This window comes from Sarcophilus harrisii, chromosome 4, assembly GCF_902635505.1.
Source record: "Sarcophilus harrisii chromosome 4, mSarHar1.11, whole genome shotgun sequence".
Taxonomy (NCBI): domain Eukaryota; kingdom Metazoa; phylum Chordata; class Mammalia; order Dasyuromorphia; family Dasyuridae; genus Sarcophilus; species Sarcophilus harrisii.
In genome coordinates, this window is record NC_045429.1 from 170,019,523 (window position 1) to 170,043,504 (window position 23,982).

Sequence of the window (23,982 nt, forward strand, 5' to 3'; positions counted from 1 at the left end):
GATGATGAGTCACTTTGGAAAGAGCAATTTCAGTTAAGTAATGAAGCTAGAAAGTAAGTTGCAATAGATTGAATGAGGAAGAGGTGAGGAAGTAATGAATTTGGCAGAAAAAGAAAAATATAGGTAACTGTATGTAGATTTATTTGTGTGTGTGTGTATGTATAGTCATAGATAAAGGGGATAGTAGAGTATAGTGAAGGTGTTTTTTAAATATGGAGGGAGATTTGAACATATTTGAAAGCAGGGAATGGTTGAAAATTTGACATGGGGATATGGGGATGATTAAAGATGCAGTATACTGAAGAAAATGGATTGAAATCAAATACACATGCAGAAGGATTGGCCTTTGCAAGGGGAAAACTACCTCTTTGTCAAAGACAGGGAAAGGAGGAAAAAGTAGCTGATGATGATGTCAAGGAGTTTTATAATAAAAGAATAGAAATAAAGGGAATACCTGAATAATGGTCTCAGTTTTATAAGTTAAATAAGAGTCAGGGTCTTCACCTTTAAAGGTAGATGGATGGTGATGTAAAAGGCTTGACGGTCAAAAAAGGATGGCTTTTTTGGAGGGTGTGATAAGGAATCTATTGGAAGAGGTTTAAAGTATAACAAATCATATAAAGCAGCATGTGTTAAAATATTAATGTGAATGTCATTTTCCTAGTATAATTGTGTCAAAGTGATAAGCATAAATGTATAGAATACTTAATTTAAAATAGTTTCATGACTCTCAAGATTCAAAAATGTTTATAATTTGCAGCTGTAAGATCTGAATAAGACTGTTCTGTCCCAACTAAGAGGCTCTGAAATTGTTAACATGGTCTTATGAATAGTCTCTCTGTAAAAGAGGCTTTTCTTTCTGTAGCAAACACTCTGCCTTTTATAATCTCAAATACATTATTGAAATATCTGCTTATCTGGTGAAATTGCCTTAAATTCTCTGTGCTCAAGATAACGAGATAGCTTGCATAGATTATAGTTTAGATAAAATGCCCAAATTAAAATGCCCTAATATCCTTATTTAAATATTTTTTGATTATGATTATATTGTTGATCATGCTGCTATTTTTCCATTACATTTTAAAGTTTTTAATAGAGAAGTAAATAAATCTCTAACATAGTTTTTATTAAGCTTATAACTTTCTTTAATTTACAAAGATACCCCCCCCCCGATTATTTAAACAAGAAATAATTGGTTCAGTTTTAATACTATGTGTTTGAAGAACACTGTATAAATTTATTTCTTTTACAGAAGCTTTAAAAAATTAAGTTTAAGAAAGAGTTGAATTAGTTCTGTCAACTGAATGTAACTGGCCTCTAACTTGTGGGTGTTTTAAGTCGAACAAAACAGGCTAGAGACAGGAGAGTCAAGAATCAAACAGAAGTTTATTTTCAAAATGAGGGAGATAGCTTGCAAGCAAGGACACATGTGCTGGAGCCCTCCTCCTAGTGGGGGGCCTGAGGCAATATGGGAAATCTCAGTATTTATACCTATGACTACTTAGTACATTGTAGCCCCAACAATAAGGGGTAACAGTAACAATGTGACAAGTTTGATTTATAATAGCAGAATTTCATTACCAGAAATAATTCTGGGATTTTTCTGTGGCTGAGATTGTCCAGAGGGTGAGGTACAAAGGATTGTTGCTCAGGGCACAGCCTGCTTGTTAGGCCTTAGCCCTGAAAAACAAGGTATCTCTTAATATCTTCAGTTTCACTTTTTGGCCAAAGAAAAGAGCATTGAAAGAACTCATTTCCTTATGGCCAATAAAGAAGAAGCAGATATAAGCCAAGATGCCACAAAAAGCCACTTGGTGCAGAACAAGATATTGTTCGAGTTTATTAGTGGCTTGAACTTTTTTAGGAAGTATGTCCCAAGTATCATTGCTAGCCATTATTTGCTTGCAAGCAAAAAGAGAGGAGGGCCCAAGAATGTGGAGGGAGAAAATATCAACATACGCTTGAATGGTAACCTTGGTGATTGGGCATAATAATAAAAGGGAAAGGGGGGAAAAAACCAATTAGAAAAGTATGCTCAGCCCTCATATGAAATTGTGGGACAGCAGTCTCATCTACTTGTTGACTGTTTTTGGGTCTGTATTAGACAAGCCTTGAGGTCCTTGGAGGGTTCTACTGTCTACTTAGGAGTGGGTGTTTTCTTTAGGTGATTCGGAAGTACATACTCACAACTTTGGCAACTGAGAAAATAGTCAGAAGGACTAGTAAGGACTCTTTAGAAGACAAATGGGTTGATAAGTATGAGAAAACTCCTTTTATCCATCTTTGGATCTGAGTTTCTGGTCAGCATAGTATAAATCCTTAGTTAAGAGTCACTAAACAGCACAAAGAGATGATTCAGTTTCCCAGCTATGCAAGGATAGGTTCAAATAATGCAGTAAAGTTTTCTCAGAATTTTCATAATTGCATTGTCAGATACAGATCAAATTACTTAGAGGGCTTTCAGTGGATTAATTCTGAAAAGTGAGATTTTCATGCCACCAAGATACCTAAGAAAACTTGAACATCTTGAAACTAAAGACCAAAGCAGTATAATAGTTATCACCAATATTTCCTGATATAAAGATTCTTTGTATCCTAGTAACCCATTCTCAGTAAACATTTAATGAACACATTTTGAATTCCAGATATTTCTGGTAGTAATCTGGTCCCTTAATATCTTTTCTTAGACAATATACTTATTCTCAGTTCATTTCTAAAAGGGGCTCTGCTTCTCTAGTTCCAAATATAGAGGTTCCTAGATATTTCTGCTAATAATATCATTTATATTTGGTTTTCCAGTTGTGAAACTTCAAAGTATTTTAGTTTAAATACCATTTGTTGTTTCTATCCTACCTTAAGTCCTGTACCTGATATAAAAATCTTTTTTAAACAATTTGGAGGTTCTAACTGCAAAATGAACTCTTTTGCCTTTTAAAACCATCAGACAGATACTTTAAAATAATTTAACTTTATTTGCTATTATTATCAATACAATTTATGTGTAAAATTCTCAATCTAATTTTGATTTCCTGCATTTTCATGATAAATAAATTTGGAAGCCAAGCATATAATCCTGTTACTGTCTCAAAATTTACTATTCCATTTAGTTAGAAAAGTTTCACATTACATCTTTGTCTTATTACCTTATGTGATCATTTCCTCCTTAGGAGGACTTTATCCTTATATTATAATTTGACCACAAATATAGATTAAAATTGTAAGATGTTCATACTTGCATTTTATTATGGTAACTCAGAAATATTCCAGTTTCAATATATTATTTAATATAGTACTGTACTCACCAATCTTGATTGTAGAAATTTTCTGTAAAAGGAAAAAGAAGGGCATAATTTTAACAGTATAATGGTGGAAAAGCTCCCTTAACTCTTTTTGATTCCAGGTACAAGTCATATTTGACAGACAATCAAGTAGTCACAGTGTTAAAAGCAAGACTCATGATTAACCAGGTGGGATTTTTCCTTTATAGCAAGGAAATAGCATATAGGGAAATAGAGTCAGGAAATTTTATAGCTAATCCATATCTGAGGTCATCCCTAAACTTTCCCCAGGCATAACAATCCACCTTTAGGAGTTCCTAGTCTTCAGCATAAGCCATTTTCTATTTTTTTTCAGTGACAATTCTGACAGCTATTCCTGTAATAAAATCTCCAAATAATAGTAAATTACAATCCCAGGAATTTTTACCTTAAATTGTAAAATTTCACTAACTACAACTTAGAGCTTTAATATCTTTCCTGATGTTTCCCTTTACAGTTAACATTTCCTTACTTATAAATTTAAACTACACATATTCTGGGGCTTCAGACATAGAGCAAATACCTGGTAGTTGACTCAAAATTAATAATAGCCAAGAAATTCAAATGAAAAACTGCTATTATATATTAGTATTGTTTTTATAACAAAAATGCCTCAGTAAATATTTAACAGCTTTCAAATATCTATTTTTTAATTACATCCTTTCAAAAACCCAATTCATGTGTAACAGCATCCAAATTAAAAAGTTGTTTTGCCTTACAAAAATTTTGTTATAAATGGTATCTCAAATTTCACTATACAAGAGAATTTAGAAATATAATAATATCACAAACGATATCTTGCACCTAAAATATGAAACCAGATGACATCAGTTGCATTTCCAAATTATCATAATGATTGATTTTATTACCTTTGACATTTTAAAACTACTGTAGAGTTGTCAGACATGGAAAAATTATATTCAATTAAAGAAATAATAACAGATATATGCCAATCACCATGTTTAGCACATTATAATCATTATATTATTTTGATTTTCACAACCCTGAGAGGTAGGTACCATTAACTTTTTTCCTCTTTACAGATCAGGAAACTGGGGCAAATAGAGATTAAAGAACTTGTTTAAGATTACATAGTTTCTAAATTTCTGCAACTGAAACAGAGAAGGGTGGGCTCACCAAGGACAGAGACTAACTGGCTCCCATACTTTATATTACCATGCTAGGTGCTGGCCAGGACCTTCTCAGGCAGTAGCTAGGCAGGACATGCTGAGGGCTGGGCCTGCACTGCAGATACGGACTGGGATTTAGAAGATGGGGCATAAGGAACTAGCTACTGAATGGAAATCGCAGGGGTTGGGATGACTGTCCCAGGACTTCCCCATTGATAGTGGTTTTTGGTGGCAGGGCAAAGCAGATGCTGGAAGTGGGACCTACCTCCTCTCCCCACTCTCCTACTTCAGCCCTATTACAGCTGCAGTTTTGGGGGCTGCTAGGACTGGGGCCACTTGCAGCTGCTGGGGACAGAATAGACAGATCGTACTTCACTTGGGTAATACCCCCCAAGCTTGCCTAGAAGAGTGGGCTGCAAGATATCTGGGATCATTGGGGCTACTGGAGGAGGGAGAGTGTTCCTGTTGCATCTATTGCCTTCTCCTCTATCACATGGGCCCTAGGCAATGGGATTACATGCCTGAGAATGTAATTCAAGTTTCTCTATTTTTCCAGAATTTTTTTTTCAACACAATATTTAGAAATCTGATCTGAGATAAGAGAGGAAAGTGTCTTACTGATTTTTTTTTCTTATAACCAAATTTCCCATGGAAGGCCTAAAGTCGGAGTAAGTTATATTTATTGGGACAATTGTTTCAACAATAAAAGTTCATTTCTCAGTGTTCAAAACTCTCTAGATACGGTTTATCAGTCTGACTGCATTTTAAATCTTTCAAAGTAACATTATCTCACAACACAAACGTGACCTAGTCATTTTATTTTACAAAGGCACAGACAAAACCAAAATGTTAAAAACACATATAAACAGCAGGCTAGCTTACAACACAAGCATGATATAGATAGTTTTAACAAAGCACACCAAAGACAATTCTAATCACATCTGGTTTGGCTGAGGTATAAAAGTGTACACAATTGCAAATTTAATAGGGATGTATGGTAAAAGAGTGGAGGCACATAGAGAGGCCAGTTAATAAGAGGTGTGCAGTTTAGAAAGGATATCCTTACCAGAATGATCCAGGATGAACTGAATCATGGCAAGAGACTGGAGTTTTTTTTTTTTTTTACAGAATGGTGAGTGGTGAGATCTCAATACATATATCTATGGTTACTCATTGAACTGGAGCTCTGATAATGAGGGGTGACAATATTGATTCACAGAAAGGTTTCATAACCAGAAACAATTGTGGAATTTTACAATGGCCGAGATCATCCAGAGGGTAAGGACAAAGGATTGTTGCTATTCCAGCCTGCTTGTTGGGCCTTAGCTTTGGAAAAATATCCTAACACAGGATAGTTTACCTCTCAGACCTGTGGAAGGGGAAGGACTTTATGACCAAAGCAGAACTAGAGATCATTACTGATCACAAAATAGAAAATTTCGACTATACCAAACTGAAAAGTTTTTGTACAAACAAAACTAATGCAGACAAGATTAGAAGGGAAGCAATAAACTGGGAAAATATTTTTAAAGTCAAAGGTTCTGATAAAGGCCCCATTTCCAAAATATATAGAGAATTAACTAATTTATAAAAAATCAAGCCATTCTCCAATTGAAAAATGGTCAAAGGATATGAACAGACAATTCTCAGATGAAGAAATTGAAACTATTTCTAGTCATATGAAAAGATGCTCCAAGTCATTATTAATCAGAGAAATGCAAATTAAGACAACTCTAAGATACCACTACACACCTGTCAGATTGGCTAAGATGACAGGAAAAAATAATGATGATTGTTGGAGGGGATGCGGGAAAACTGGGACATTGATGCATTGTTGGTGGAGTTGTGAACGAATCCAACCATTTTGGAGAGTGGTTTGGAATTATGCTCAAAAAGTTATCAAACTGCATACCCTTTGATCCAGCAGTGTTACTACTGGGCTTATATCCCAAAGAGATTATAAAGAAGGGAAAAGGACCTATATGTGCACGAATGTTTGTGGCAGCCCTCTTTGTAGTGGCTAGAAACTGGAAATTGAATGGATGTCCATCAGTTGGAGAATGGCTGAATAAATTGTGGTATATGAATATTATGGAATATTACTGTTCTGTAAGAAATGACCAACAGGATGATTTCAGAAAGGCCTGGAGAGACTTACACGAACTGATGCTGAGTGAAATGAGCAGGACCAGGAGATCATTATATACTTCAACAACAATACTATATGATGACCAGTTCTGATGGACCAGGCCATCCTCAGCAACGAGATCAACCAAATCATTTCTAATGGAGCAGTAATGAACTGAACTAGCTATGCCCAGAAAAAGAACTCTGGGAGATGACTAAAAACCATTACATTGAATTCCCAATCCCTATATTTATGCACACCTGCATTTTTGTTCCTTCACAAGCTAATTGTACAATATTTCAGAGTCTGATTCTTTTTATACAGCAAAATAATGTTTTGGTCATGTATACTTATTGTGTATCTAATTTATATTTTAATGTATTCAACATCTACTGGTCATCCTGCCATCTAGGGGAGGGGGGTGGGGGGTAAGAGGTGAAAAATTGGAACAAGAGGTTTGGCAATTGTTAATGCTGTAAAGTTACCCATGCATATAACCTGTAAATAAAAGGCTATTAAATAAATTAAAAAAAAAAAAAAAAAGGAAAAATATCCTAATATCTTGACAGTTCTAATACTACTTGTTTAAAGAGTAGTATAGAAAGTAGATAATCCTCAATTGAAAAGGCAAAATAGTCAATGGAGTGCAAGGATTAATCTTGAAAAGGTTTTAGACAGGGCATAGAGAAAGAATTAGAAAAAATATTGATTGGACTGTTTTGATTTTATCCATAATCCTAAATTGTAAAGAACTGAAAGGATTGCAGAGGGCTGGAACTCTGAAAAGGTGTACTTGAATCTAAGATAGCAGAGTACTTAAGGCTAAATACCTACTCAGTGTGAGATAATGGTTCTATAAACATATGGTGATGTGATGGCTCTCCTCATGATTGGTGCCTGCAGAATCTGTTGTGGTTAGGTAATCATAGGGAAGGATTGGAGGGCTGAGGGAGAGAGTCTCTCTGCTGTAGCTCGCTCAGCAGGGAAGTCTTCAGGCTCCAGACTCCAGAGTCCAGGATCCATCTTTGATGAGCCATGTGGCAGCTTGCCTGCCTAAATAAATACTGTTTTGATACTAGTGATGTCATATAGACCATCAAGATGTATATAGTTCTTTGGTGGATTGAACAGTTTGGAAAAATGCAAGGTGGAGAGGGTAATATACAATTTTTCAATTTTCGATGACATAGAAGGGAATCAGTCAATTCTGAAATGTACATATACTTACCTGGAGGATATTGTGTTTCTTTGCCTTCTTGATTAACTTTTTGCTAACCTATGATACCTTGATCTTTTATAGATTTAATGATTGTTATTATCCTGGTGGTTTTATCTTTCTACTTGTTGTTACTTCCATTTTTTTTTATTTTTAGTTTAAACTGAGAATGAATAATATAATTTTATGTGACATAGTAATCTTGTCTTGGAATGCGCATGATAGATAAGGTATGAGCAAAAAGACTACCATTAAGTACATGTGAAACGTTTTATTCAAGACTAAAAAACCAAAGAGGTTTAACCTTTTTTTTTTCACAATACATACATAGATCACAATATAATACATAGATTCATATCTATAGTTCAAGAGAACTTTCTTCAAGAAAAGAGTCAAAAGTTATTGGATATAGCAGGTATCAAAATTATATATATATAATATATATATGTGTGTGTATATATATATATATATATATGACTATAGTCATTATATAAGTAATACAATATGGATGTGTGACATATCAGAATTAGTTTCCTTTGTACAGTCAGACCAGAAATGAGTGCCACATAGTAGTTGTTTCCTTCTTTTGTTGTTTCCCCATTATAATTTAAAGTCTTGAAGGTAAGGAATATCTTGTTTTTGTATTTTATCTCCACTGCCTATTAGATGTTTGAGAAATGTGTGTTGATTAGATGATTAAGAAGAATTTATTCTTTATGTTAATTAGAATAATTGCTTTAATTGTGAATTGTTAAATAAGAATTGTTATCCTAAGCTATCTTATAAACATTTATTATTTTGGTTTTAGGTTTTCAGTTGTAATTCGGCTTTAGAAAACATGAAAGCAATCATTTGGGCACAATACACCTTGTTGTACAAGCTACACAAAATCTGCAAAAAAGAGGAAACTCAGGTTTACTTTTGAGCTCTACAACTTGGAAATTCTCAAATTCAGAAAAACAGTTTTCACTCTGTAATGTAATTATATTAATTGTGTGTGCGTGTGTTTATTTATTTATTTTTCTTTTTATTTGCAGGATGGAGTTCAATTGTGCATGTTTATGCAAAACACCTTAACAAGATTTATGAGGTAGTGTCCCTTTCTTTATTAAGGGATTGCTCCACTTTATAACTCCACTGTTGTTGTAACTGTAAACATATCAATCATTGAAAATGCTGAGGGAGGTGATGAACACTTCTCTTTTGGCAACTTTGACTATCATTTAAAAAGACTCAGGGTTATGAACAAATAAAGAGTAATCAGCAAATGTTTACACACCTGTTGTGTACAAACAAGGAGCTTAGAGAATGAGGAAAATAAATATAAGGTATACTTATTCTGAACCTCAAAATCTTTATAGATGATATCAGGAAAATTTACTAAGTAAAGATAAGTAAATATCATACAAAAGCTACCACAAAGTAATTCCAGAATTAATTGCCAGTTGTACAGGTGAATGCTGTGAGACTGAAGGAAGAAGCGATGTCTGTGGGCTATGGTGGGTAGAAAATGCTTTGCAAAGAGAAAAGACTTAATTGAGCAAAGCCTTGGCAAGAATTTGCATCAGTGAAGAGGAAGATGTAGGGATAGGTTGGGAGTTGGGGTGGAGAGGGTTGTGTAATCTAGCATTAATTGAGGGGCACACTCTGCCTGAACTGATTACTCTTTTTTACTTATGAAGCTCACACTTGCACAATCCCATTCAGATTCTTAAATACTGATTGATTTTTCCTGGTCTCAGTTTGAGATTACAGAATGTAGACAGGGATAGTGGTACTCCTTTATAATCCATATGGAATTTCCCCTGAGTGACTGAAGAGAAGTTTTAGGGACAGCTGAGACTAAGTCTTCATTTGCGCTCATTGTTGCCCTGGACATTTGAGTTGGAAAAGTTCTATTCAATTGAGTTCTGAGTCGAATGATTAATAATATTGGGAAGCAGTCTATAAAAGATGAGCATTTTGTAAAAGAATTTCCTACTATTTGTAGAATGAATTTTTCTTTCTAAGTTCCTTATGTGTCTTCCTCCAGTTTGATATTCCAGGACTCAAATATTTCTGGAACTAAGTTTCATTGTTGCTCCATATGTCCAGTTAAAGTGTTACTCCAAATGCTTAGTTATAGATTATCAATCTATTTAGGGAGAATGATTACAGTAATTTTAATATGAATTATAAGTTGCATTTTCTCTCTTACTCCCCTTTTTTCCTCTCTCTTCCCATCTGAAATGAAAGCCCAATGTTTCATTGTCTTTTGGAGGTTATTTCTAATTATAATGTACTGTAATAATTTAGCTCTCCCATTAAATCTTCTCAGATATTGACACAAGCTTTATTAAATTGACATTCACAGATATAAAACAAGTTAATAATATTTTGTTGTTTTTCTTTATTATGTAGGCTGCCTTTAATAAGTGTTGCTTTGGTTCAAGGAAGAGCAATGGGTGGAGGAGCAGAATTTACCACAGCATGTGATTTCAGGTACAGTGGAAATTGTGTTAGCTCTTAAACAAATATATATCTATCGTTCACTCTGAGATGATTGGCAATGTCTTATATATTACTGAGCAGAGTTATGTATCAGTGAACAGTTTTATTTTGTCATATATCACTTGAAGATTTTTGGTACATTATTAATCATATATCTTTAATAATCAATTTTATTATTTGTATGGCTTTGGTACAGAAACAGAATTATTTTGGATAAATTCTGTTCCATCTCAGCACAAAAGCAAGTAGCCCTTGAGGAAGGATGCTGAATAAAGATGTGAAGACCAACTTACAGGTCAATTATATTGTACAAATAAGATATACACCATAACTTATAGAGAAGCAAAATAAGATAAAAATTAGCAGAAACAAACATCTTGCTAACAAGAATAATGTGCGCTGGGACTTTTGGGTTTTCTCAGTACTATCATATCTCATGGTAAATGACTTCAAAGTTTATTTTAGGGAGACAAAGAAGTTGGATAAGAATATACATCTGTTCAGACATGGGAAAGTGGTTCTAGAACAAACTCAAAAAATAAGCCATTAAACCATATATAAGGATCCCTTAGGGCTGAATAATGGTTGTTTTTCATTTTTGAAGTGGACCAAAATGACATCACCATGTTAATGTCAGCATATAATATGTCTGGTTGTGGCTAATTAGACAAATATGAGCTTAGAATGCTCAGGTCAGGCTCAAATAGACCATATGAACATATGGAGTGGAGATGCTACTAAATTTGTGTATCTTACATTTCTTTTGAGCTACTACAATATTGCTTTATTCATTGAGCACAGCACCTTATTTGACATGGGCATACCATGCTGGATGGTCTTATGCCTATGTCTCTTATATCACATAATCAATTTCAAAGTTCTTCAGAGAGATCTTGAAACTGTCCTTTTATTATTTCTCCTGACTTTCATGTAAGCATCTTCATTGCATAAGTTCTCCATAAAGTAATCTTTTAAACAAATGTACATTTGGAATTCAAACAAGATGGCCAGCCCTTTGAAGTTGCATAACTGCAGTAGTGTGAATGCTTGGCAGTTTAGCTGGAGAAAGGACCTTGGTATTTGATACTTTATTTTGTCCAAAGATCTTCAGAATCTTCCTAACATAATTCAAATGGAAATGAGTTTTCTGGCATGACTTTGCTATACTATCAAGGTTTCACAGGCATATAATAATGAGGTCAGCATAGCAGCTCTGTAGGCCATTGGTTTGGTAGGCAGTCTAATATCTTTTCTCTCCCACCTTCCTTTGGACTGTCCCATACACTGAGCTAGCTCTGGCACTGTGTGAATCAACCTCGTTGTCTATGTGTATATCCATGGAAACTATACTGCCAAGTGAATTTATCTACAGTATTCAGAATTTCTCCATTTGCTACAACTGATGGTTTCATATTGGGATGGTTTGGTGATAGCTAGTAAAGAACATGTGTTTTTTTGTTAAACCAAAATTACTACAGAGAATTGATCCACGTTTTATTGCATTTCAGCTTTAGAGGTGGATTGAGTGCACAGTCATAGGCAAAAAAAAAAAAAAAAAAAAAATCACACACTAATTCTCCCTCCCCTGTAGCCTTGACATTTGTAGGCTTTTTAAGTTAAATAATTTACCCTCAGTGCAATAGCTCACCTTGGTGCTGTTTTCTTTGCCATTAAATGCTCCCTAGAACATTACTAAAAACATTATGTTAAAATAGCATGTTTATAACTATATAATCCTTTATCCAGATCCCATTTAATAATGTCATTCCATAAATGTGGTATACAATATTGATCAACTTCTTTGGGCAACCAAATTTTGATGTTATCTTCCACAAACTTTTATGATCAACAGTGTCAGAAGCCTTGGCCAGATTGACAAACATTGTGTTTAGATCTTTGTTCTGCTCTTTCATCTCTTGTGGAGTTGGGCAGCAAACGGTTTATCAATCATTCTCCAGCCCTTTCAGAATTCACATTGGCTTTCAAGGAGTTGACCATTTTCTAGGTGAAAGATCAACCTATTAAAGAGGATATTTGGCACGAATCTTGTCAGTTGTGACTAAGAGAAAGACTCCTCTGTGATTATCACAATACAACCTATTTCCTTTTTCTTTATAGAGATGGATAGTGGAAGCATCCTTGATTTCCTGGGGGAATAACTTCCTCTTGCCATATAACCCAAAAGACTTCAGTAAGTTTTTGTGAGCAGTAGCCCCTGCCTTATAAATCTTGGTTAGAATGGAATCAGCATCAGGCACTTGCCCACATGGGAAGAACCTAATGGCATTCAAATCTCATCTTCAGTTACAAATTTGGCTAGAGAGGGATTGATTTCAATGTAATGTATATAATCACCCAGAAATACAGGCTTGTCCTCTTTCAGCCATTGGTGATGAGGGTCTTCCTCATCTTCATAAAATTTTTCTTTGATCTCTTCAAGCTTTGTAATGGTGGGAGCATACACACTGATGATGTTAGTGTGGCACTCAGGTTACTCCAGAAAAATGTTTTCAGCTCTGACTTCAGTAAGCTGTACTTCATTTGTCAGCTTTGTTTAACTCAAGGGCTGCTATTTGGATGCAATACCTGCTGTGTTCTCTCATAATTAAAGCCTTTTGTCTTTTAGGTCTAGGTTTTATTGTTGTCCGTAAGCACACACATATTCTATGTACCAGTCAGTGATTTAGTAGAATCATCTTTGCAAAAGTTTTTATACATTTTTGTATTTCAAGTACAGGATAGGATCCTTACCTACTGCAGCAGGTAGGTCAGGGTTAGGTTACATGAAACAATTTTTAGGGCACTTTTTCTTGCCCCTTATATTAGAAGGTGAGCATTATGGTTCTTAAAAAAGGCTACTCGGATTCCCAGAGGGCTGCCTGTGTGTAGGGTTGTGACTATAGCTTCCAGTGTATTTGTACCTGCTGCTTCAACACTTGCTTGTCATCACTGGACTTTAAATAGGAGTACAATAATAAAATAATCAAGTAGTAAAAATATAAGATGGTAAAATAATATGGGTGATGTCTTCTGACTTGCTCAGAGATTGGATTTAAGTGAGGTAAAATTGCCCTATTGGTTGGCCTCACTCTGTCTTACAAAATCATTAAAGACAAAAGTCAATAAAAACCATTACATTGAATTCCCAATCCCTATATTTATGCCCACCTGCATTTTTGATTTCCTTCACAAGCTAATTGTACAATATTTCAGAGTCTGATTCTTTTTGTACAGCAAAATAACGATTTGGTCATGTATACTTATTGTGTATCTAATTTATATTTTAATATATTTAACATCTACTGGGCATCCTGCCATCTGGGGGAGGGGGTGGGGGGGGTAAGAGGTGAAAAATTGGAACAAGAGGTTTGGCAATTGTTAATGCTGTAAAGTTACCCATGCATATAACCTGTAAATAAAAGGCTATTAAATTAAAAAAAATAAAATAAAATAAAATAAAGACAAAAGTCAAGATGATCCCAATGGCTTGGGATAACCTTGGCATTTATCATGTTCCATAGAACTTGCTTCTGCTGTCTTAATGGCCTGTTGGAAAAATTATTCACATCTGCCTATTCTACCAGGAAAATCTTCACATGATTGGGGTAGATACCCCTCCCTTAACTCATTGATAGGTTTGAGGCCTGCCTTGACCTGGGTTAGCCTTCTTGTTGAGATGGTTTTACAGGAAGTATAACTACTGCACATGCTATACAGGTGAGAGAGTTGGGCGGCAGTTGGACACCAAAGGTAAAGAGTCTTAAAAAGGCTTGACTGGTGGATCAAGGATCCACAAAAGTATGGGGACATCTTAGATTGTAATAGCTTATTCTGGGCTTCTAGTCTAGGGCATACTTTGGAAATGAACACACACTGGCTACTCAGTCCCATATAGTGTTAAATAAGCTCAGTTAGCAGTTAGTTTTGATTTTACCTAACATAATATGTAAATTTAGTTTGAAGATTAGCTGATATATCTCATGTTCTTGCTTATCCTAGGGATAGGTGCAGAACTTACTCTGTTTAAGGAAGCTTCATTTTGGCTCACATTGGCAAAGAAAATTCAATGAATGGCAGACTATCTGTAATTATATTATTTGTAAGCCAGCCACTAATAGTAGTGGCTAACCAGTAAAATTCAGCCATAAGAGGGAAATTTGCCTCCATGGACACATCTCCGTTATTCCCCCTTGTGGTTCTGCCTAATCCATAATCTTTAACATCTGTAATCACCAAATTCTGACACTGCTAGATTCTTATCCAAGTCATACTTTATAACTATGCTATTATGGACTCAGAAAATTTTAGGGAAGCAGGACAAGTTTGTAGAAGGTATAGGGAGGTAAAAAGTAATGAACTTCTTTCAAATATCAAGGTAGGAAGCGTTCCCAAATTTGTGATCCTATTGTGCTTCAGTTTTCCCATGGGGGAAGATCGTACATCTTTTAGAAACTTAAGAGACATAATGGTATAGTGATAAGAGTCATGGGTTTTGGAATCCAGTGGTCTTTGTTTAAACCTTGGCCATAATACTTTTTAATTGTAACTGGCCAAGTGAACCAAGGTTCAATTTCTTTATCTATAAAATTGGGATAATAATACTTGTTTTAACCTGCACAAAATTATTATGAGAAAACACTTTGTAAATCTTAAGTGCTCTATAAAATGAGCTTTTATTTCCCTAAAATGGCAACTGAGATAATATAAAACAGAGGGAATAGTGTGTGGAAGGTGAGGGACGAAAAAAGTATTTTATTTTTTTTCAAAATAATGTTATTTTATTTTAACCAGAGGCCTATCTTCCAGCTTAAAACCTTCATGTTTAAGTAGTTTTTAGTATTTTAGCTTTTTGTATATTCACATTTCATAAAATCAGTATAATTGTATGCATTGTTTTGAATGTAAATCACATGACCGTTACAAAACAGTTTTATATTATACATTTAAAAAAAACACCAACCTCTTTTAAATTTTTATTTCAGTAGTATTTTATTTTTCTAATTACATGTAAAGATAGTTTTCAGCATTCATTTTTGTAAGATTTTTAGTTTCAATTTTTCCATATTAATCATGAAAGAAAAAATTGGAACAAAAGGGAAAAACCTCAAGAAAGGGAAAGCATACAACAACAAAAAAAGATCAAAATAGTAAGCTTCCATCTTCATTCATTCATAGTTCTCTCTCTAGAATTTTTATATGCACTTATTTTACATAAGAATCCAATCCCCCCCCCCCTTTTTTTTCCTCCTTTTAATTAGAGGAGGTAGTGTGGAATATAGTACTTTATGGTACACATTCACTGCTTGGCAGCCTTGCCCAGTGATGGGGGAAGGAACTTCCTTGCTGAAGATCAGATACCTAGCAGATCATATTTTCAGGATATATCATCATTATTCAGACATCACTTATGTATTCCCTTTATTGACAAAATCAGTAAAGGGATTGACTTTGGACCACATCCTCATTCTCAGTGGAATACAGAGGTACCACAAAACTTCTTTATTCCATTCTCTAAAGATTTGGTAGCTAGTGCTACAAGACAAACACAGAAGAAAATAGGGGAAAAATCCTATACCACCACAACTGAGGTGCAAGCATTCCAAAGCCTTACCTAGCTAGTTATTAACTCTCTGTTCCCCACACACTAAGACATAAACCACTCAGAAGACAGAATGGCTAGACAATTGATACTGAATACTTTGGGAGTTTATTTTAAATACCTCCTTTTCTTTATACTTCATACAGGAAATATCTCCAAAGCTATAGCCTTTTTTGTTTGCTTGAACCTGTTGTTAACACCCTTTCCATTTAAGTACCATCTCCAATTCTTCCAAATAGGAAACGAAGCCATATTTTTTATAAAATATCATCATGAAATAGAAAATCATTAAATGAACATAAATATTTCCATACATAAAGATTCCCAGAATACAAAGAAGAAAGGTAGTGTCACAGTGGATGAAAAGTTGTTCTTGGAGACCAGAAGACCTGCATTGATTTCCTATATTTGACATATACTGGCTACGTGACCCTAGGCAAATTACTTCAATGCCCTAGGCAGCTTTCTAAAGCCAGGTTGAAGAAAAAGGGGCTGATTGCATTCATATCTGGAGTTTCTTTACCTTTCTTATATTTGTGAAATCACTAGTCCCATCCCTCTTACTATTAAATTTAACTGTCATACACCAGCATTAACCTGCTTGTCTATGTTCCCCTCTAAACTTCCTAATGTTCTTTTCTATGTGGTTTTTAAATGTTTCATTCACAAATAAAAGTTAAATAATAATTGTATCCATGTAACAAAAGTAGTCAAGCAAAATAAATTTGTGTTATGATGTTTGTGCCTGAAAACATACAGGAGGTTCTAGAGTTATGATTGATCATTACATTGGTCAGAGGTCTTAGGACTTTCAAAGTTGATTTTCATTATAATACTGTGGTCTTTGTATACGTAATTGTGACCTACTTCTGTCCACTTCAGTCTTCATTAGTTTATAAAAGTCTTTCCAGATTTCTTGTTTTTTCCATATGTATAATATGTATTACTATATTACATAGTAATAATAGTTAGCTTTGTTTAAGGTTTGCATAGTGCATTACATATGTTAATTCATGTGAGCTCCACAACAACCCTATAATGGAGATCCTATTACTTTTATACCCTTTTTTGTGGAGGTGGGGGGGTGGAAAGCATCTAGGTGGCACAGTGTATAGAGTGCTGGCCCTGAATTCAGGAGGACCTGATTCAAATCTGGTGTCAGACACCTAATATGTCCTAGCTGTGTGATCTTGGGCAAGTCACTTAATCCCAATTGCCTCAAAAACAAACAAAAACAAAAATAAGAAACTAGAAATATGAAGTGATTTGCTTAGAATTACATAATAGAGCTAAGGAAGTATCTGAGGCAGATTTTGAACTTGAGTCTTCTTGAGTATAGGTCCAACAATCTTTCTACTACATCACCTAGATGCCAGTACTTTTGCTGTATTCTGTACCTCCCTTGTTTCTAGTTCTTTGCTATAAAAAAAGTACTGCTATAAATGTTATACATATGAATCCTTTTTCACTTTCTTTAATCTCATTACAGTATCTATCCAGCAGCAATATCATGACTCAAAGAATTTGCTCACTTTAGTTGTTTAAGGATGTATTTCTAAGTTATTTTATGCAATAATTGTACCAATTTGCAGCTCCATTATTAGTGGACAAGTCTTCCCCATAACCCCTCTAACATCTGTAATTTTCGTTTTTTCCATATTTGTCAATCTGGTGGTTGTGACATATAACATTGGAGTTGTTTTGATTTGCCTTTCTCTTTTTATTAGTGATTATTGATACCTTGAATTTCTTCTCTTGAAAACTTCCTGTTCATATCCTTGAAAAATGCTATGTATTTCCTGACATTTTCACGTGTTCTTGAACTTTAAACATATTAGTAAAAATAATTAATCAGCAAATGTTAAACAGTGCAAGTGCAAGTACATCCTCTACCTCTACTAATCTTCATGTCTGATCCATGGATCATGCTATTTGGTAGTAACAATATCCTTATCCTAGCTGCCATTTAATATTTTGAATCTCCCTTTTTTCATGTTCTCTCTATAACCTGATATGTGGTTGAGGGGAGTGGAAGAGCATAAAAAAGAATCAGCCAGACTATTAACAAGAACCAGTACATAAAGTGAATCTAGTCTACAAATATCCAAATGTAACAGTAGCTGAGCAAAAAACCTTTACATGTACCAGTATATCCCAAATTTTCTAATGATTTTCTAATACATTCCAATGTTTTGTTTGAATGTGCTTTTTTCCTTTTGGGAGATATAGGGATACCACTCTACAAGTTAAGGGTCATTTCATGCTTTACCAGTAGGCCTTGTAGAAACATTTCTACAGACTCTTTTAATTGTGCCTCACTTATAAAGACTTTGGTTTCATCCAGCTTCCCTAATAAACAAAGAAACTTTTCTATACAGGATTTTGTCAAATCTAGCCTGATAGCTATTTTGTCTCAACTACCAGTTGACCATTAATGTGTATCTTAATTCTTCTAATGTAATTTGAAGTATAATATAACCTATTAAGTCCAGTCTTTAAAAAAAAAAAAAAAAAAAACAAACTTTAAAAAAATTCTTATACTAGTCCTGTTCAGAATCATTTGTGAGGAAACTGGCAGGAGCTTTCATTGGGGCTTCAGTTTGCTGGCATTTATCACAGCCTTTCATTTAATGCCAAATGGATGTTATGTAGCTAGTCTGTAAAACTAGATTCATTCTGTTTCTTAACTTTTCCCTGTATATTCACTGCCTTGATGTGATACATGACTACTTTACCTTATCAAGACAATATCATTCATCTAATGAAATAACAGACTCATCGTGCTTCTGTTAAGACTTGTTTTTAGATAGAAATTAGAAGCAATCTTCCCTAACTTTTGTTAGTAATACTATTTTTTAGTAATACTATCCTGTACTGTTCTTAGAACTGTCACCATTTCTCGATTTTACACTAGAGTGTACTCAGTGAGAGCTGAGTACCCAAGTCATAAATCCTCACCAATCTAATAAAACCAAATTAAAAAAAAAAAAAAAAAAAAAACAGAAGAAAAATATATCTTGGACACCATGCCTAACATTGTGATGTTGAGGAACAGGGAAAGAAGATAAACCAATTCTTCTGATGGGGATGAACCCTGAAACTGTGTCCCCTTTAATAAATGTGTAAAAGGGAGATTTGGTGTCTCAGGCTCTCCCCTGGGAAAGGCCTACAACTCCCAGGTTAAGTGGTTTCATTCAATGGGAGATCTCCATTGAAACATCTTTTGGGAGTGGCCCAGATCCCTTCAGGGAATTCCCAAACTCTGGGAAGAAGCCTTCAAACTCCCAATTAAGTGATTTTATTTAATTGGAGATCTCTGTTTTATGGTCCTTTATTGATTAGCCCAAACAGCTCCCAGCCCCAAGCCAACATTTGCCCATATCACCAGGGCAAATTCCTTTGCCAAATTCCTAATGAGGATTTTTGCCCACTAAGAGAGCTTCTTCTTGGTAAACTATAAACTTCCCTTTTCTTGCCACAACAGATTTCGGATTTGCAAATTCTTTCCAATTCTTCCCCATTGGACCTGCGCAGACCAGAGGGGATTCCCATCCCAATTCTCACACCTCTTCACTTCAGCTTTACTACTTCTGTCCCTCCCAGCTTCTCCTACTCCTGCATTACACTCAGTGGATCTACTCACAACTAATAATACATTATGCCTTGCACTATACCATCTATTCACTCTGTTTATATTCTGCTATCTCCAAACCAAAGCTAGATTCCATGTTCTCCTCAGTATGCCATACATCAGCAATCCGTTTCTCAGATCTGTAACTACTGATACTCTTCTCTGCCCAACTCCCAGCTTCTTCCACAGAAGTCAATACAATGGAGAGGATTTCCTACACTGTGAATAGCAGTTTTTCCCATTCCATAACATCCCAGTCACCTTACTGTTGAAACTTTACTACATCCCTGCACAAATTGTAGTGCAAATGTAATCTGTTTGCCTCTTGCAGAGATTTTCCTATTCTAGGCCACATTATCTGACTTACCTAGAAGAAATGGGAGAAGAGAAACAACTATCACACTGATGCTCAGACAACATAGATGCTTCTTTAAAACATAATAAAAATTTATGTTTGTCAAGGACTATCAATGGGTAAATGAAGTCAGAAAGACCTCCATTCAAATACTACCAAAAACACTACCGAGGCATGTGACCCTGGATAAGTCCCTTAATCTAGTTCATCTGTAAAAATGAGGATCACATAATGGAACTTACCTCTTAGGGTTGTCATGATAATCAAACACCAGACACACATAATTTATAAATAAAACAGTTTGCAAACCTGAAAATACTATGTAAGTGTTGGCAACATAACTCTTTTAATGATACTCCTATGTTCCCTACTGTTGTTTTCATACCAGGATCTCAACCTCTCTGGAGCCTTAGTGTTTTATTACTTTACTTGTTTTAATTGCCCCCTACCTAAGGTTCTAAAGCATTTCTCCTAAGTGATTAAATATGGTACAATGATTCTTTTGTCAATCCTGTGAGGGATGTTGAAGACCCTTACCCAAAATGACTACTCAGAGATCACTCAGTAGAAGGCAGAAAAGTTGTTTATTGAAAACCTCCGGAGGATGAGCCATCCCATCGCGAGATAAAAGAAAAAAAAGAGAAAGCTCACTGTAGGAGGGCTAAAAAAGTAGTAAAGATACATAGCTTTTATACAAGAAATTACATCACAAGTAAGAGAGCATTGAGAAGGGGAGGGGGAGGTATCTAATTGGTTGTTGCTATTTGGGGAGATTGGAATAGAAGGTTTCTGTTTCCCCGAAATCTTCTGATTTCAAGGAAACAGAAAGTCAGGCCTTCAGGCTTAATCAAGCAGACAGTGGTCCAGCTAATAGACTAAATTTCAATAAATGTCAAATACCAATAAATGTCATCAGCTCAAGTTAAGCAAATGTGTTTCTAGCTGGCCAAAGCTCAAGTAGATATGAGCCTGAACATATTATACAGGTCATAGGGGAAACATAGAAATAATGAAAATAAAATACAGAAAAAGAATTCATACATCCCTGTAAGTTCTTCACCTTACCTCTCTCTATTCCATACAACCCCCTACCCCAACTTTCTCTTTCAGTTTCTGATTACCTCTGGTCTTTCCTTTCCTTCATTTTCCCTTGTCCCTAGTTAAAAATTCCCACCTCATTCTCAGCCAGATTTATTTTCTTGTCTTTGTATTGATGATTTCTATCTATGTCTGTTTTAGCTGAAGTGCCAAGCCAAGTGAGTGATTTCAAAATCTATTATCTAGCAAACTGGGTGACTGAGGCTTTTGGCTAGATGTCAGTTACATTAGCTTAAGGCTTTCTCACTTTTCCTTGACTGACTTCTGGCCTTTTTGGTAAAGATCCAACTCCTCTTCCATTCTCCAATCAATCATTTAGTTGTATTTTTAGGTCCAAATAATTACTGTGATTCCACATGCTGAGCTAACTGATGAATGAGATAGCACTTAAACCCCTCCAGAAATCCTGGATCAGCAGTGTTTCCTAATAGCTCCTAGGAGAGGCAGCCCATTAATACAACCAATTAATGGTTCATTACCTTGCCTTAATGCTAGTATCAAAGTGTAGGATGACACTTTTCTCTTGCATGTATCCAAAGATTACAAAATACTTTTAAGCCTCAAACCATAGAAGTTTCTTTAACAAGGTACTTTCCTCCTCAGTAAGTGGGGCTATAGTTCAAGACTGCCCTGCCTAGTTTTCTGACCAAAAGAAAAAAAAAAAAAGCCTATTCAGACTTATTTACAAAAACTCTCTCTTTTCCTCCCTCCCTCTCCCTCTTTTTCTCTCTCCTCAGTGAGGAGAAAGAGCAAAGTTAAGCAAGGTAGAGGGAAAGATGGAATGATAATCAGATAAAGGAATTTCAAACTTCGTGAACATGGAGAAGGAACACTTGTGAGTGATGGCAATTTCAAGGATGTGACCTTGAAGGTAGAGTAGAGTAATAGTTTTAGAAATTAATTAGGTTTAAGGAACTGGCAAGTTGGACTAAGGGAGCATCAGTATATACATTTAAGTTCTCTAGTGTGAAGGCAGGAGTTGGAGGGGAGAGAGACTTGGAGCCTGGCATTTAACTCATTAAGAAAGGAAAGAGAATATCCTAGGGGAATTGTTATATAAATAGCCTCTGAAATAGAATGGGTGTTGTGTCCAAATACATTAAATAAATCTCAAAGAAGGAGAGATTACTGACTGATAGTAGAAAGTCTAGAAATGGCTGTGAGAAACTTAACAGTAATCCAATTCTCCCAATATAACTCATACATTGGGAATTATGAGTGAAAATACCACCAGAAAATACCACTAGTATGTAAAAGGTTGCCAAGGATGTGATATCATTAGGAAATAGTTTAATATGAAAGGAAATTTGTTTATTTTAGAGCAGTCATTACAGAGGATAGAGTGAAAGGGTCACATAGATTTAAGAGTGGGATTTGCAAGATAAGGGTAAGGGAATTGGGCTTGGTAAATGGATTTTGTTTGATATCCAGGAGTTTAAAATCACTAGGCTGTTGTTTTGCCACAGTTCTCTTTAACTGTTCTGACTCAGTTTCCCTGCACTAGTTTCCCTTGTTTCAGTAAATTCCTTTAGTTATAACCCCCTTCTGATCCATTAAGATTGGGAACCGTTTACTCTAAGGTTATAAATTGTTAGCAAGATAAACAAGAGAGCAGACCTTCTGACTCTTCCCTGTCCTCAAGAATTTACAATATCCTTCTAAAATATTCCAAGATAGCTCACTGACATCTTTATCTCTGGGTATTCAGACATCCTGTCTCTAGGTTTTTAGGATTTATGGCCTCCCCTATCCTGACAAGAAACTTTCACGCCCTTTTTATTCTTTGTTTCTAAAAGGTATTTAAGAAATTGGGTTTCTCCTATTCATTGCTGGAGGCTGGCTACTGGTTATGACAGTCTCCTCCAGCCCTGGGACCAACATGGATTCCGTGGTCCCAGTATATCTTTATCTGACTGGATAATTTGAGACGAGAGTCCTGTCCAGTCAATTATACTCTCCAATTAGTAAAATATTGAAAACTCTCTAATCTCTCTCCTGCCTCAGTTTCTCCGGCATTACACTGTGAAGAATTTGGGGGTGGATTTATGCTAATCATTATAAAATAAGTTGAGGTAGAGAATTGGTGGCTTGAGGAAGGTCTTTTGAGGGAGGCAGATGATTAGGTACTTCAAGGCCCTTTCCTTCAGGCCCAATCTTGTAGCAGGTGGTGATCTTATATGAAGGCCTAGAAGGCACACACCTCACAGGTAGCAAGACAGCTGAAGCTATGACTTGGCAAAGTCTAGAAAGAATCAGGACCTGGTAGTTTGAGGTGGGTCTGGTCCTGGGAGGACTTTCAGAGCAGTCCCTGCAGTGTTTCCTGAGGCCAAGAGCCAAATGGCTTTTTTCCAGAGATGACATAGATCTCCCTTTGGAAGGCTCTGTACCAAAGACACAAAAGGCAGGTGGCTTGAAAATAGAGCTCCTTGGAAAGACTCATGTAACGAAATAGGCTAGAGGCACATTTAACAATATAGGATCGATAATTCTGAGAAAATGTATTATTTTAACATGGAATTTGTAAAAATTTATCCTCAGATTTTAATTTTTAATCATATAACATGTTCTGTAGATTGTTTTTTCTCCTAAATGCAATACTTTATATTAATCTGAAAAGTAACATGATATAATAAAAAGAATTAAGTTAGTTAGACATTAGAAGCCCTAGCCTAGGTTTAGTCTTGGCTTTGTCAACTACGTTATTAGCATTAACCTCATTAAACTTTTCTTCTAAAATGAAGATAATACTGTGCTCTGTTTATTTTTTAGGTTTTTTATTTTATGAAGCACTGTATTTTTTTAAAAATTATAAAACATTATAAAAAAGTTTACAGTAGTATTTTTTCATTCCTAGTACAATGCATTGAATGTTAAGTGTATTGAATAGCAAGTACATCATAGTAAATATATTGAATATAAATGTTTATTGAATACCTGTGATTGTCAATTTTGACCTATGATCTTCTCTGATACTTTGAATCAATCTTGAAAGCTAGCTTCCAAGTGTACACCCATGTG

General features: G+C 35.2%; 1 protein-coding gene across 3 annotated transcripts in view; it reads left to right on the forward strand.

Moving 5' to 3' along the window:
- Positions 1–23,982, forward strand: part of ECHDC1 (ethylmalonyl-CoA decarboxylase 1) — a 53,310-nt gene that overhangs the window by 13,610 nt on the left and 15,718 nt on the right. For all 3 annotated transcript variants that reach the window (XM_031964307.1, XM_012549323.3, XM_031964309.1), the window contains 2 exons: positions 8,829–8,881; positions 10,192–10,272. In XM_031964307.1, the coding sequence (XP_031820167.1) occupies positions 8,829–8,881; positions 10,192–10,272 (134 nt within the window). The remainder of the gene's footprint in view (positions 1–8,828; positions 8,882–10,191; positions 10,273–23,982) is intronic.